Genomic DNA, 14,713 nt, shown 5'->3' on the forward strand with positions numbered 1-14,713 from the left:
TTATTCCTCAAGTTTCGTGGGGGAGAATGCGAGGCAGGTCAATACTGAATCATGGCGTCATCGGAACTCTTGCTTGCTTTTAAAGATTTAAATTAAGACTACTAGTACCTCAGGGTTCACACCACCAGGTTCAAGAACAGTTACTACCCCTCAACCATCAAGCTCTTGAACAAAAGGGGATAACTATACTAATTTAAAGACACTTTTATTGTACTACTAGTTAATGCTTGTTATTTATTACTATTTATATTTGCATTTGCACAGTTTGTTGTCCATTGATCCTGTTTACAGTTACTGTTCCAAAGATTTGCTTCAGTATGCCTGCAGAAAGAAGATCTCAGGGTTGTATGTGGGTGCTTGTATGTACTCTGATAATAAATGTTACTTTGAACTTTGTACTCCATTCCTAATAACTATCTTTTTCTCGTTATTTTTGAATATGCTTCAATTCTCATATTCCCTCACTCTTCCCCTTGCCAGATATATAGTTGAGATCATTATAACATAACAAATTTTCCATTTTTCTGCTGATTGCTGATTTTTCTCGTCATTTATGATATCAGGTCATGATTTTGAACACCGTTCATCTCTCCTTACAGTTGGTCAGGGAACACCCACCTGTATGAATTGCCACCTTTGGTCAGATTTACTTGCATTATTTACATAAATTTGGGCTCTTATTCTTTGAAGCAGTTCTACCATTCATCAAGATTATGATTCAGATTCAGATTTATTATCACTGTTTTATGGTGTGGAATGTGTTGTTTTCTGACAGCATTATAGTGGAAAGACAAAATTATGATAAATTACAAGTTAAATAGTGCTCAAAAGAATAAGGTAGTGTTAATGGAACAGCACCCTCCCTGATGGCAGAGGCGAAGATGCTGTTTCTGAATCGCCTAGTTCAGCTCTACAGGCTCATGTACCTGTCTGATGATAGTAACAAGAACAGGGCCTCCCTGATAGTATTAATGAGAAGAGTGCACATCCCAGATGGTGAGGGTCTTTAATTGAATGCTGTCTTACTGAGGCACCATATTGTGAAAATGTTCTCAATGGCAGGGAGGGAAGTGCTTGTGATGGAGTTGGCTGAATTCTCTGCAGCTGCTTGTGCTTCTGTGCATATGAGGTTTCATATCAGGCTGTGATATGACCAGTCCGAGTGTTTGTCACCATACATCTCATGGAATTTTACAAAAGTGTTTGGTGGCATACCAAATCACCTCAGATTTCTAATGAAGAAGAGCCACTGTGTGCTTTCTTCATGACTGTATCAATGTGTTGGACCCAGGACACGTCCTCTAATAATTAACATATGAGGAGGATTTGATGGTTCTAGGCGTGTATTTGCTATTTCAGAAGAATAGGGTGGGGGAGGATCTAATTGAAGCCTATTGAATATTAAAAGGCCTAGATAGTGTACATGGAGAGGATGTTTCTATTATTGGAAGAGTCTAGGACTGAACAGAAACACAATGGCCACTTTATTAAGTACAGGAGGTGCAGCCTCAGATTAGGGTGTCCCTTTAGAACAGATGTACAAGAATTTCTTTAGCTAGAAGGTGGTGAATCTATGCAATCCATTGAGATTCTTGATTAGTAAGGGTGACAAAAGTTTTGGGGAGAAAGCAGGGAAATGTGATTGAGAGGGAAAATAAATCAGTCCTGAAAAATGGCAGAATAGACTTGATGGGCCGAATGACCTAATTTTGCTCCTTTGTCTAATGGTCATGTGTTCATGCTGAGTAATATGAAGCTGCTCACCCTTCAGACTGCTGAACATTCCATGAGAGTATGTCCTCCTGATTTCTGCTTCCTGAAGTCCACAAACAATTTCTTGGTCATGCTGATGTTGAGCACAATGTGTTTGCTGCAACACAACTCAGTCAACTAACATATCTCTCTCTCATGTGGGTGTCATCGTAGTGTGCGATTTTACCAACAGCAGTGGTGTAATCTCTGAATACATAAATGGTATTTGAGTTGTGCTTAACTGCAATCGTGAGTGGTTGGCTCGGCATGCATTCTTGAGGTGTACCTGTGTTGATTGTTAGTGAGGAGGAATTGTTATCACTAATCTGCACTGACTGAAGTCTCCCAATAAGAAAGCTGAGAATCCCATTGCCGAGGGAGGTACAGAGCTCAGGTGGTAAATATTGAAGGGACAATGTGTGGCTATGTATAGCTCAAATGCCATGTATAAATTTGCTGATGATACAACCATTGTTGGCAGAATTTCAGATGGTGACGAAAGGGTGGACCAGTTAGTTGAGTGTTGTCACAGCGACAACCTTGCACTCACTGTCAGCAAGACCAAAGAGCTGATTGTGGACTTCAGAAAGGGTAAGACAAGGAAGCGCAAACCGATCCTCATAGAGAGATCAGAAGTGAAGAGAGTGAGCAGTTTCAGTTCCTAGGTGTCAATATCTCTGAGGATCTAGCCAACATATCAGTGCAGTTATAAAGAAGGTAAGACAGCGGCTATATTTCATTAGGAGCTTGAGGGGATTTGGTTTGTCAACAAAAATGCTCAAACTTCTACAAATGTATCGAAGAGAGCCTTCTGACTTGCTGCATCATCATGTGGTATGGGGGTGCTACTCCTCAAGATCAAACTAAGTTGTTAAAACTTGTAAAATTAGTCAGCTCCATCATGGGTACTAGCCTCTGTAGTATCCAAGACGTCTTCAAGGAGCAGTGTCTTAAGAAGGTGGTGTTCATCATTAAGGATCCCCACCACCCAGGACATGCCCTCGTCTCACTGTTACCGTCAGGAAGTAGGTACAGAAGCTTGAAGGCATACACTCAGCAATTCAGGAACAGCTTCTTCCCATCCAATTTCTAAATGGACATTGAACCCCAAAAAAAGACCTCATTGCTTGATTATTTCTGCTTTTTATTGTACTACTTATTTTAATGTAACTATTTGTGTGTGTGTGTGTGTGTGTGTGTGTGCATGAATGTATTTATTTATTAACATGTATTTCATAGCACTGCTGCAGTAAAGTTAACAAATTTCATGCCATATGCTGGTGGTACTAAACCTGATTCTGTAATCAATAAACAGCAGTCTGACAAATATTTTGTTGTTGCGCCGGTTCTCCAACGGAGAGTTGAGAACCAGTCAGATTGTGTTCTCTATAGATCTTGTACACTTTAGGGGCTCCCTTCCTGTGTTATCCCCAATTTCTTTAATTTCCTTTGTATGCAAGATCCATCGATGGTAGAGTAGTGGTTTGAGTGATGCTAATACAGCTTGGGATATTCTTCTAATCCCTTTAAATATCAACCTGAACCAATTTCTCTTTTTAAGACAAAATTGTATTTTGTTCTATTTCCTCTTTCAATTTAACTATCTACTTAAAGTTTTTTTTTACACCATCCGTACTCTTCTCAGCTGATTTAGTATTATCAACAACTTGGAAATATGACATTTATTCCCTTATGACATTTTGCTGAATTATTGATATAGATGAATAGCTGGGGCACAAGCATTGATCCCTGTGGTACCCTCTTGTCAACCTGAGAAATATTAGTTCATACTCACTAAATGCTTTCTATTCTGATGGCCATGTCAATATGTCACCCCTAATTCTGCATGCTCTGTGTTGAACAATGTCCTTTGTAAGACCTTGAAAGCTTTCTAAAATGCAAGTAAATGCAACCGACTGGTTCCTCCTTTTTTACTTAACTAGTCATACCCTCAGCAGACTCAATGTTAATTTAACTCAATTTTCCCTTCATGACTCCATGCTGAGCTTTCTCAATCATGTTATTAATTTCAACGTATTACTACACTAATTTGTACAAATTGTGAAAGCTGCAAGCATTCAGATAGAGCTCCTTATTTTCCCAATTTAACGTTTTTCCTTGTTTTTCCTTGTTTTCACCCATATTTTCCTTGACCTTGTTTCTGCATTTTGCTTATTTAATTAACTTCTACATCCTGCTCTGTTTTTTTATGAATTTCCTCGTATTTCCTTTCACTCTGTGTTATATACAATCAGGAATGAAAATTCATGGCCAGAAAATTCTTCTCCATTTGTTTTTCTTTTGATCAATCCTATGGTGATCCTTTGATTCTTTAGTGCATAACTATTTTTCTACTCATTTTGCCACTAATTCCTAAATTAAGATTTTCAGGGTCTAACAATATCTCTGTTAGAGGGAATCTAGTCTGTCCTCTTATCAGTTAGATGTAATTAGCAGTACTGGTGTTCCCCCCCCCCCCCCCCCCCCCACAAAGGTAGAGCAGTCCTATGAAACATTTCTTAAGTCGAAATGGCGTAAAGTGAAGAACCATTAATTTATATGGGAAAAATTTTCGTAAAAGCGAATCCTCTTTGTAATGTGAAAACAGGTTACTAATGTAGGTCTTTTGTAAAAGCGTAGTGGCATAAAGCAAACGTTCGTAAAGTAGGGAACACCTGTACAACTTCAATAATTAGTGTTAACTTTGTTTGGTTTCTAGAAGCTGAAGTATTTAAACCTCAATTTAGGTTAGTGATCCCATTTTTAACAATCAGTCTAAATTAGAGTTAGAACTATACAGTGTGAAAAACAGCCCAACTTGTCCAAGCTGACCAAGTTGCCTAACTGAGCTAGTTCCATTTACCTGCATTTGTCCCATGTCTCTCCAGACCTTTCCTACCCATGTACCTGTCCAAATGTCTTTTGGACATTGTAATTGTACCTGCCTCAAGATAGTGGAGGGAAACTACCTGGAAAATACTTGAATGGGCACTTTCATTCACTTATTATTTTTTGAAGTTGTAAAATTTGTACAGCCTAAAACTGCTTACGTGAAAATATCTGCAAGTAGACATGTAGATATGTTCAAAAGCTAGAAGTTTATTGCTTATTACTTAATCTGGTGATATATTTCAAATAATATTGTTTTCATTCACAATTGTCTGAAGACTACTCTCTCTCTACTCTCATCACTGTATGGCTAGGCACAGTCCAAATACCATCAAATACCAAATGACACCACTTGGAAGTTATCAGATAATGATCAGGTGGTGTACAGGAGTGGGATACTGTGTCATAAGAACTACCTTGCACTCAACATCAGCAAGGACAAGGAATTGAATGTGGACTTCAGGAATGGGAAGTCAGGAGAAGATACACCTGTGAGGGGTCGTTGGTGGAAAGGGTGAGCAGCTTCAAGTTTCTGGGAGTCAACATCTTGGAGGATCAGTCTTGGGCTTAACCAGTGCAACCACAAAGAGGGCATCCCAACAACTCTACTGCATTAGGAGTTTGAGGAATTTGGTATGTGACCAAAAACCAAGTTTCTACATATCTAAGGCAACATGAGTGAATCTGCAGATGCTGGAAATAAATAAAAAACACAAAATGCTGGCAGAACTCAGCAGGCCAGACAGCATCTATGGGAGGAGGTAATAACGACGTTTCGGGCTAAAACCCTTCATCAGGAGGGTGATGAAGGGTTTCGGCCCGAAACGTCGTTATTACCTCCTCCCATAGATGCTGTCTGGCCTGCTGAGTTCTGCCAGCATTTTGTGTTTTTTATTTTTTTTTCTACATATCTACGCTGGAGAGCATTCTGGTTGGTTGGATCACTACCTGGTGTGGAGGTTTCAATGTGCAGGATCACAGAGGCTGCAGAAAGTTGGAGACTTGGCCAGTTCCATCATGAACACACCTTTCCCATCAGATGACATCTTTGAGAGGCAGGGCCTCAAGAAGGTGGCATTCATCATTAAGGACCCTCAGCATCCAGGACATGCCCTCTTATTACTATCATCAGAGGAGGCAGAGAAGCCTGCAGACCCACATGTAGTGTTTTACGAACAGCTTCTTCCTCATGACCAACATATTTCTGAATAGTCCATGAATTGTTATTCCTTTTCTGCACTATTTTTGTAACTTCCATTGTGCTTTTGCTGCAGAACAACAAATTTCACAACTCATGCCAGTGATAATAATTCTGATTCTGGGCTTTTTCAGCAATTTATATTGCCAGTGTTATAATTTGAGAAGACTTGCTGAGAAAACAGAAGTCACAGTAGTTCCCTGAGGTACCCAGCCACAGCATAGGTTACAAAAGCAACTAGGTCAAGTGCACAGAAGAAAATGACCATTATTTAAAAACACGTTGTTGAACTTAAAATAAATGTGACCTTTATTTAATTATTCAGAAAATTGTATACCCTTATTTTGGATCCGAGCAGTGCTAGGAATTTTTGAACTTGACAATAAAATATTACAGTTTATCATTCACTTGAGCATTGAAAATATTGGGAAGTATTTGCTAAGTTTTCATATTTTTTTATACATAGGTTGGCTTAAAAAAACTTTTCAGTGGAGGAAAATCTGGTATAGCTTGCATCCCTATCTGACAGGTCTGCAGTGAAAGCTATTTTTAGACGCTTGTGTGCCATTTTTAGCTTGTAAAATATTCATCTCCGTCAAGATGGCAAGACATCAATTCCTATGAATGTGACGGAAGCAGAGTTTTTTTTACCTCAGTGAAGTACAGCATTTTGATGAGATGCCAGTTTAACTTGGTGAATGAAACAAGAGCCTTGCAGATCCTGAGCATTAATGCACTGTTTCAATCGGCGCAACTGCTTACTGTGGCTGTTTTATTGTTGGTGACTTGCCTTTGTGATTATTCTGAGGTTGGCGAGAAAGCAAGCAGTGATGCATTCTTAATTTTCTAAAACATAAGTGTAAATAATTAACTTTTGAGATTCTTGGATGTAGAGTGGTGTTGTCACTTCATTATGTATCCACTCGTGCCTTGGTTGCGTTATATATGCCAAGGTCTTCAGTGGTTTCTAAATGCAGCACAAAAAGCCTTGTGCCTTGTTCAAAGGGATTAATCACAGACCTCTATTTATAGAAAGGAGGGGATTGAAATAGCATTTTTTTCTTCCGTTGTAATAGATCCCCAGGAGAGATGCTCCTGCAGTCCTCACTAGTCAGTCCTTTGCACTTGTGTGAGGTGCAGCTGTCACGATTGCAGTGATATTGGCCATTAATCAATGAAAATTATCTTGCACACAGCCTTTCAGATAAAGGTCACAATTTGGGTGATGTCAAAAATAATTTAATAACTAAAAATATCCCTTTGGTACACAAAGCTTTTAGGTTGTGTATTTATACGAAAGTGTTTTGTTTCAGATTTAAGAATGTTTGTCTAGGTGGTTATAGAGATGAATATTCTATTCATACATATATTTTTGATAGTGTCTTTGAATTTATGGCTAATCCTGGAAGTTTAAAATAGATTAAGTTGGTGATATGCCAGTCTTCAGTTTATCCTGAATTGGAGAGAGCATTTTATTTTTAATATAGAGAATTATGCTAATTTCAAGTTGTATTTTTAAAAGGCAAGCACTGCGTCATGTTCAGAGTTGCCTTTGCAGTACAGACCTGTTCAGTTCAGGCAATGATTAACTTATTATGCTCATTTTGTGTTATGGATGTGGCTGACACTAACAAAAGCTACATTTACTCACTTTTCCACATTATCTGCAAGATTATCAAGCCAGTGTCCAGCAGCCGTTGACTACAAACCATTGGACTGCTTAGAAAGAAATTAGTTTCAATATGGTTTAGGCTGTAGGGGTGTTTGTAGTGGTTAGGCAAGACTGGATAAAGTTGACCAATTTACTTTTTGCCAAAATTTGGCTACTTCACCTTTTTGTTCAACTACAACCAATTTTTCTTTCTCATTGCGACCGCTTTGGCCCTTCCAAAAACCTGCAGACTTCTTTGGAATTAATAATAAATTAACAGATCTACTGAGATTATTTTCACAGCTTGATATTGTTTGTACTGGCAGCCACAATTGGCCTGTGGAGGTTGTTGATGCACCATATGATTTCCCCTTTAGATGACTTACCCTAACACAGAAAATCTATTCTTCCTCGTACGTCTGTTGTTTTACTTAGCCACTCCCTGATGATTGCAGTGTTAGAAAATACTCTGTTTGACAGACTTGAATGATGCTTGAGTGTCACATGTATATGCATATGCTCTTGGTATTTAAATCTGTGCAGATTAGAGAAGTATTGAATTAGGACGTTCTGCGTTTGAATTGTTTAACCAGTTGGTTAATTTGTGAAGTTTAATTTTAAGATATACATGCAATATCTGGATTGAAACCTTATAGAACAGGAGACAATTCATCTCATCATGTCCATGGTGGCTCCTTTAAAAAGACTGCAATAAGTCCTGCCCTGAACTTCACCCAACATCTACAAGAAGTTGCTTTCAAAAATAGTTTTGTCACTACACATGGTATACATGCAGGCATTTACTGAAGCCATTGTGATTTATTTGACTTTATCCAGGAACACTTTCTAGAATTGATTGTAAGGTTTAAAAAGCAAACATCATTTTTTTTTTTGCAAACTGAGGAGGAAAACTATTTTATCAATAGTTAAAATCACTATCTTTGATTTTGTATGTGCATCTAAAACCAATTAAATGTGACAAAACATTAACTTGACTTTTTTTCTTTTTAAGTTGTTACAGGAGCAACTGATGGAATTGGAAAGGCTTACGCAAGGGAGGTATGTTAGAAAATAAGCTGCATCTTAGCTCATTTTCATTTGTCATTTTTGCACAGTTGTTGTCAATATCTTCTCCTTAATCAGTTGTTTTGTCTTTGTCCAAGGCATTTCATTGCACTAAATGCCTTTTATAGCATTTAGTATCCAAAAATATTTTGAAAAATGAACAGTATAAAATGAATTTTTTTTAACTAAAGTAGTTCTAATATACTATTCTTTAAATTTTGGTCTCTATAACCCAGCTTGCCAAGCGTGGTATGAGCATTGTCCTGATCAGCAGAAATGAAGAAAAATTGGATGAAGTGGCGAAAGAAATAAGTAAGTCAATATCTTTTGATGTTTTCTTTGTTCCTGTCATGGCTATCTTCCTTGTTGTGATAACAATTCTGATATAATGTCCCAATAAACTTCTAGTCCAAACATAGCGTTCCCACATTGTTCAGCAGAGCAACACAAGCAGCAACAGAAAAAAGCCACTTTCTCAACCTTTCACCCACTTGGACAAGTTGACAGCCCTCCAAGCCCAGGACACGCTGCCTCTGGGCTCTGACCTCTTGGCCTCGGAGTGTCATACTCACAGAGATTGGGCCTCCAACATCAGTCCTTAGCCCAGACTTGTAGACGTAGGACCTCCATCCTCCGGAATCTCTGTCTCAAGGCTTATATCCTTGGGCCTTGACCTTCAGATTTGCACAGACTTCTGACCCTTGATCTCACCAACTTGGGGTTTCACTAACCCTTGTGCTTTCTGCTTGCATGGACCTCCAACCCTGAGACTTGCAAACCTTCAGGAGTCGCCAACTGTGATCCTCGTTGCTTGCCGACAATAGTCTTGAGCATAGGAATCATTGGTCTTCATCCTCAGCAGTTGCCATCCTGACCCTCCCCCCAGGCATCACTGTTCTTTCAGTGCAGAGTGCTTTGATCTGGATTGTGACCACCAGTTCCTGCCTTTGATCTCTAACTCCCCTCGTCCCAGTATCTATACCCTAATTAGACCCCTAAGTTCTACCTCTGTCCCCAAAACCATCCCTATTAACCTCAACGGACCTCATAGCTTGGCACCATCTTGACTGTAAGGGACCAAATATGAAAATGGTCATGGAGCTTCCTGTGGTTAACTTTTTAATTGGCAGCACTACATAATATTGACCAGATTATTCTACATAAACGAGCTTTGTCTACAATCAAAATACTGATATTAGTATCCATGTGGGCCTGAATTGTATTTCCACCAGTTCAGAATCTTATTTTTGCATGTTTATTAATGTTCCTTGTAACTCTCCTGAATCCAGAGCTGGTTCTCTGTCTTAATGGTAATGCTTTGTATCATGCTATTCTGGAGGAGTACATTGCTGTTACCTTAAGGGTTTGCTCAAAATTGCCTTTTGATTTATTCTGATTCTATCTTATTCGGTTCAGTACCACACAACTTGAGATGGAGAAAAGTACATTCAGTGCGAGACTGTACATTTCATCAGAAGGTGTTCCCACTTTTGGCTCCAAATGCTTAAGATAGTTTTGCAGGATCTATTCTCTTCTGGCTTGTTTAGGTCATACTTGGGCTATCTGTTTTCATTTTGTGCCATATTAAAATATATATGACAGTTAAGTGTGGCATTTAGACTGGACATTTGCAAAAACGTGGATGAACTGTATGGATTCTGTGACAGTGATTCTAATTCCTTTTGGGTTCATTTGAATTTACGTTTTCTACAGTAGGAAGTAGTCTTGTTTCTAGAGCAACAAACACAAAATGCTGGAGGAACTCAGTAGGCCAGTACTGTGTCTGGGACTAAATCTGGGCTAAGGACTAAAGTTGGAGGCCCAGTGTCTGTGAGTATGACACTCCAGGGCCAAATCAGTATTATGGAAAAGAGTACAGTCGATGTTTCAGGCTGAGACCCATCATCAGGACTGGAAAGAGGAAAAGTCAGACTAAGAAAGTGGGGATAGGGAGAAGAAAGCACAAAGTGGTAGGTGATGGGTGAAACCAGGAGGGTGAAAAGGGGAGGAAGAAGTACAAGGTGTTAGTTGATGGGTGAAACCAGGAGAGGGAGAGGGGTGAAGTAAAGAGCTGGGAAGTTGATTGGTGAAAGAGATAAAGGGCTGGAGAAGGGGGCAAGACACAGTTCTAGAGAAATGCAGCAGGCCAGGCAGCATTTGTGGGAAAGAGTACAGTCAACGTTTTGGGTCAAGACTCTTCATTAAAAGAGTAAGGTCAATGTTTTGGGGGGGGGGGGGGCACCTTTCATCAGGACCTGATGAATTACGAGGGGTATAGATAAGGTTAATGCAAGCAGGTTTTCTCACTGAGGTTAGGTGAAACTGTAGCTAGAAGTCATAGGTTAAGAATGAAAGGTGAAATATTTAAGGGAAATATGAGGGGGAACTTCATTCAGAGGATGGTGTGAGTGTTTGATTTCAATATTTAAGAGAAGTTTGGGTAAGTTACATGGATAGGAAAGGTTTGGAGGGTAATGGTCCGGATGTGGCTCAGTGGGATTAGACAGTATAACAGTTTGGCACAAATGGGTCGAAGAACCTGTTTCTGTGCTGTAGTGCTCATTGATTCAATAAGATATTGTTAAACTTGTCTCAAATGCAGTACTGTATGAAATTCTTAGATCGCTCTCCCATATATGTAGCTACGTATATGTAGCTAGGCTGCCCAAGACTTTTATGCAGTACAGAATTTAGAGAAAAGACGTAATCAGGACCAGAGCAGAGGCTCCAATAAAGCAATTTGGATATTGCAGATGACATAAAGAAACTCTCCGCTTATTTGATGTTTATAACTCCAACAGCATATGAAATAGCTTAATGGTTGATTGTTACCCATTTGCTAAGGTTAACAACTATTCCTTCCATCATTGATAAAAATTTACTCAGTTTTTCAACTGGAATTATTTTGAAGGCATCTTTGAACACAACACCATGACAACCAGTACCATAGCTACCAGCATCCTTATAATCTTGTGTCTTTCTTGAATGGGTTTCATTGTTCCTTCCCTATTGGGTTAGAATCCTGAAATTCCTTACCTTCACATCATGGGCAGCAGATGCTTGATAACATTTTTGCTGGAAGGAGAAGTCGATGTTAATGCCATTCGGTTGGAGGTTACCAATTTCTCCTGGTTGTAAAAAGTAAAAAAAAAAACAAAAAAAAAAACAAACAAAAAAAAAACTTTTTCCCTTCTCTCCCCTCTTCTTCTATTCCCCATTCTTGCCCCTGCTGATCACCTTCCTGGGGTCCCCACCTCCTTCCCTTTATCCTATGGTCCACTCTCCTCTCCTGTCAGATTCCTTCCTCTCCAGCATTTCACTTTTCCTACCCACTTGGCTTCATCTGTCACCTTCTAACTAATCCTCCATCTCTCCCCACCTTTTCTATTCTGGCATCTTCTCCCTTTCCGTCCTGAAAAAGGGGCTTGGCCTGAAACGTGGACTGTTTATTCATTTCCATAGATGCTGCCCGACCTATTGAGTTCCTCCAGCTTTCCGGTGTTGTTTTGGATTTCCAGCATCTGCAGAATTTCTTGTTTATAATGTAAACGTGAATGTTTTACTTCTCCATACTGTTTGGAAAAGTTGAAACTGTTTTACAGACAATGATGAAGATGATGGTCTCATACTGGATTATGTTATGGGCTAATGACCGGTAAGATGGCAGTACATTTGATCGCAGTGGCTTCTATGTGGTCAACCAATGGTTGGTTTTACTGCTTTTTATAAATGTATTTTTTACAATTGCAAGACCCTGCTGGACATTATGTAGTTAAAGTACTGCAGGGTTACTCTATCAGTGAGTTGCTCGTCGGTGAAGAAACTGAAGGAGCTGCACTTGGTGCAGATTGTGCTGCTGTCTGTGTCAGAGAGTCATTAGAGTCAGTGTGCGAAGGCCGTGTGCAGTCATGCAACGAGTGATCGTATCAGTCATTTTTCTTGTGATCGCAGCACCCTGTTGAACATTGTGCTGCAAGTCTGATTAACTGATTTATTGGCGAATGGTGGGGGAGCTGCATGACCTTGGGGTCGTAGTGAGGACGAGGCCTCAAGCTGCAGTGTCACCTGTTTAGGGCTGTCCAGGAGAGAGGTGCCAGAGTCAGGTACGCACTCCCGGAGGCGATGTGGTAAAAGTCAGTGCTGCCTGCCTAGTGTTTGTTTGGCAGAATACAAGCTGTACTGTGTTTGACTGCAGATTGCTGCAATATTCATGGACTCGGTCTTAGACTTTTTTTTTCTGTGTGACTGTATTTTACTGATTTCTTATGTGTTTGCTATCTTATATGTGAGAGATATGCCTTATGCTACGTGTGAGTGTTGGAACTGTGTTTTGCACCTTAGTCCTGGAGTAACACTTCTGTTTGCCTATTTTTATTGGTATTCATGTATGGTTGATTGACAATTAAACATGAACTTGTTTAGATATTTTCTATTTACTTGAAAGGTTTATTTTTGCATTTGTTATGCAATACTAAATCAAAGTATTCTGTTGTTCTGAAAATCACCTGTAGAAGAATGTAAGGTGAAAATATGGAGAAAAACTACTCACTTAAATTGAATTCAGCTGCTCTTGGCAATGAGAAGAGGGACATGAAAGATAACTTTGATCTGCATGTGATTTGACTTTCTGGTTTTGGTCATCTGGAATTAAAAGCCATCAGTAAATTAAGTAAAGTCAACATTATAGTTACCACCAAATGAGTGATCAATTTTAAATAAAAGATTCTTTAAACACTCAAGGGGAGATGATCTGAAATTATATTAATTTCAGCTGTGGCATTGTGGATATTTTTGAGACCCAGTAATCAGCTGAAATTGTGAATTATTACCTTGTTTTCTGTGCTTTTTAAGTCACTAACTTTGAACATGTTTTTCAGCTTATTTTTCTGAGTTATCAATAGAATATTATAAATTAGAAGATCCAAGAAGTTCTCATCTTGTACCAAATGTGGTGTAATGTTTAAATTGCCAATCTTGGCAACGTTTAGCAACTATTTCTGCAGTCACTTTGTGATGTGATCTTTGGAGCTATGTATCTTTGGAGGAGCACGATCACCTCCATGGGGCGGAGTCCTGGTTCCTTGGCCAATTAAAATCTTGAGGCTGTATAGCTAAGCACAAGTGGTGCAATTTGTTTGATGTACTTGTATGGCATTAGTGTATCTGAAGTTGAGTTATTAGGATCGACTGTCAACAAATATGAAGCTGATGTTGTCCTGAGCTGCGCAAGCACTCAGGCCATACAGATTGATCAGTACGTGACTTTAAAATTGAAGCTACATTTACATGGTTTAGTTGCTGAAGTGCATTTGCTGAGATTATTATATGCTGTGTCCACAGATCTGTCGGGCACTCTTTTAAAAGATAACAGTGCCATTTGTGGATGTTCAGCTTTACTTTGGTTTTTAATGGACTGTACTGAATTATACCGGTTCATTTACTGTAGACTTAAAGTTTTATCTATGGACACAAACTTAAAGTAATGGTATGGTAAGAAAGGAATCGAGAATTTGTTACACATACACAATGCCAGAGGAACTCAGCAGATTAGTCAGCATCTGTGAAAATGAATAAACAGTTGACATTTTGGGTTGAGACCCTTCCTTAGAACTCAAATAACCTGAATATTGGTGGATTTGAAATTCTACATCAGATCTGGAGACAGCAGCTACATTTTACATTTTAATAGTTTTTCATCCCAGCCTTGTGTTATCTTTAAGAGCTGGGAAGTGAGATTCAGCTGAAAGAATAGTTAATCTGATTGGTTCAGTATTTGATGACCTGCTCTAATTGTCATTCTAAGGAAAATTTAATTGTAGTTTTTATTAACCTTTATGACTCCAAGATAGTGTTGTAAACTACTAACCATGGTGACCTCAACCATTAGTTGACTTTTTTCTAATCCCAGGTTCTGTCCTGTGTATGATTTAAATCCAAAAGTTGGTATGTCAAACTTTTGAACATCATTTACAGTAACAAATATCTTTTCTAGTAATACCACACTTAATTTGAAGTTATGTAAATTAATTAATTGTATTACATTGCATGGAAGAGATGATCTTATCCCAAACCCATAGTTAGAGAAATTACAATGGATTGACTTTTTGGCACCTTGCACTGACTGCTGCATCCATTGAAATTGTATTTAATGGGGTGTG

General features: G+C 38.9%; 1 protein-coding gene across 1 annotated transcript in view; it reads left to right on the plus strand.

The window, feature by feature from the left end:
* LOC140729649 (very-long-chain 3-oxoacyl-CoA reductase-A-like) overlaps positions 1–14,713 on the plus strand; it is a 168,377-nt gene that overhangs the window by 39,439 nt on the left and 114,225 nt on the right. Inside the window, exons 2-3 of the mRNA XM_073049668.1 lie at positions 8,503–8,549; positions 8,792–8,867. Coding sequence (XP_072905769.1) covers positions 8,503–8,549; positions 8,792–8,867 — 123 coding nt within the window. The remainder of the gene's footprint in view (positions 1–8,502; positions 8,550–8,791; positions 8,868–14,713) is intronic.

Source organism: Hemitrygon akajei, chromosome 6 (assembly GCF_048418815.1).
Source record: "Hemitrygon akajei chromosome 6, sHemAka1.3, whole genome shotgun sequence".
Taxonomy (NCBI): domain Eukaryota; kingdom Metazoa; phylum Chordata; class Chondrichthyes; order Myliobatiformes; family Dasyatidae; genus Hemitrygon; species Hemitrygon akajei.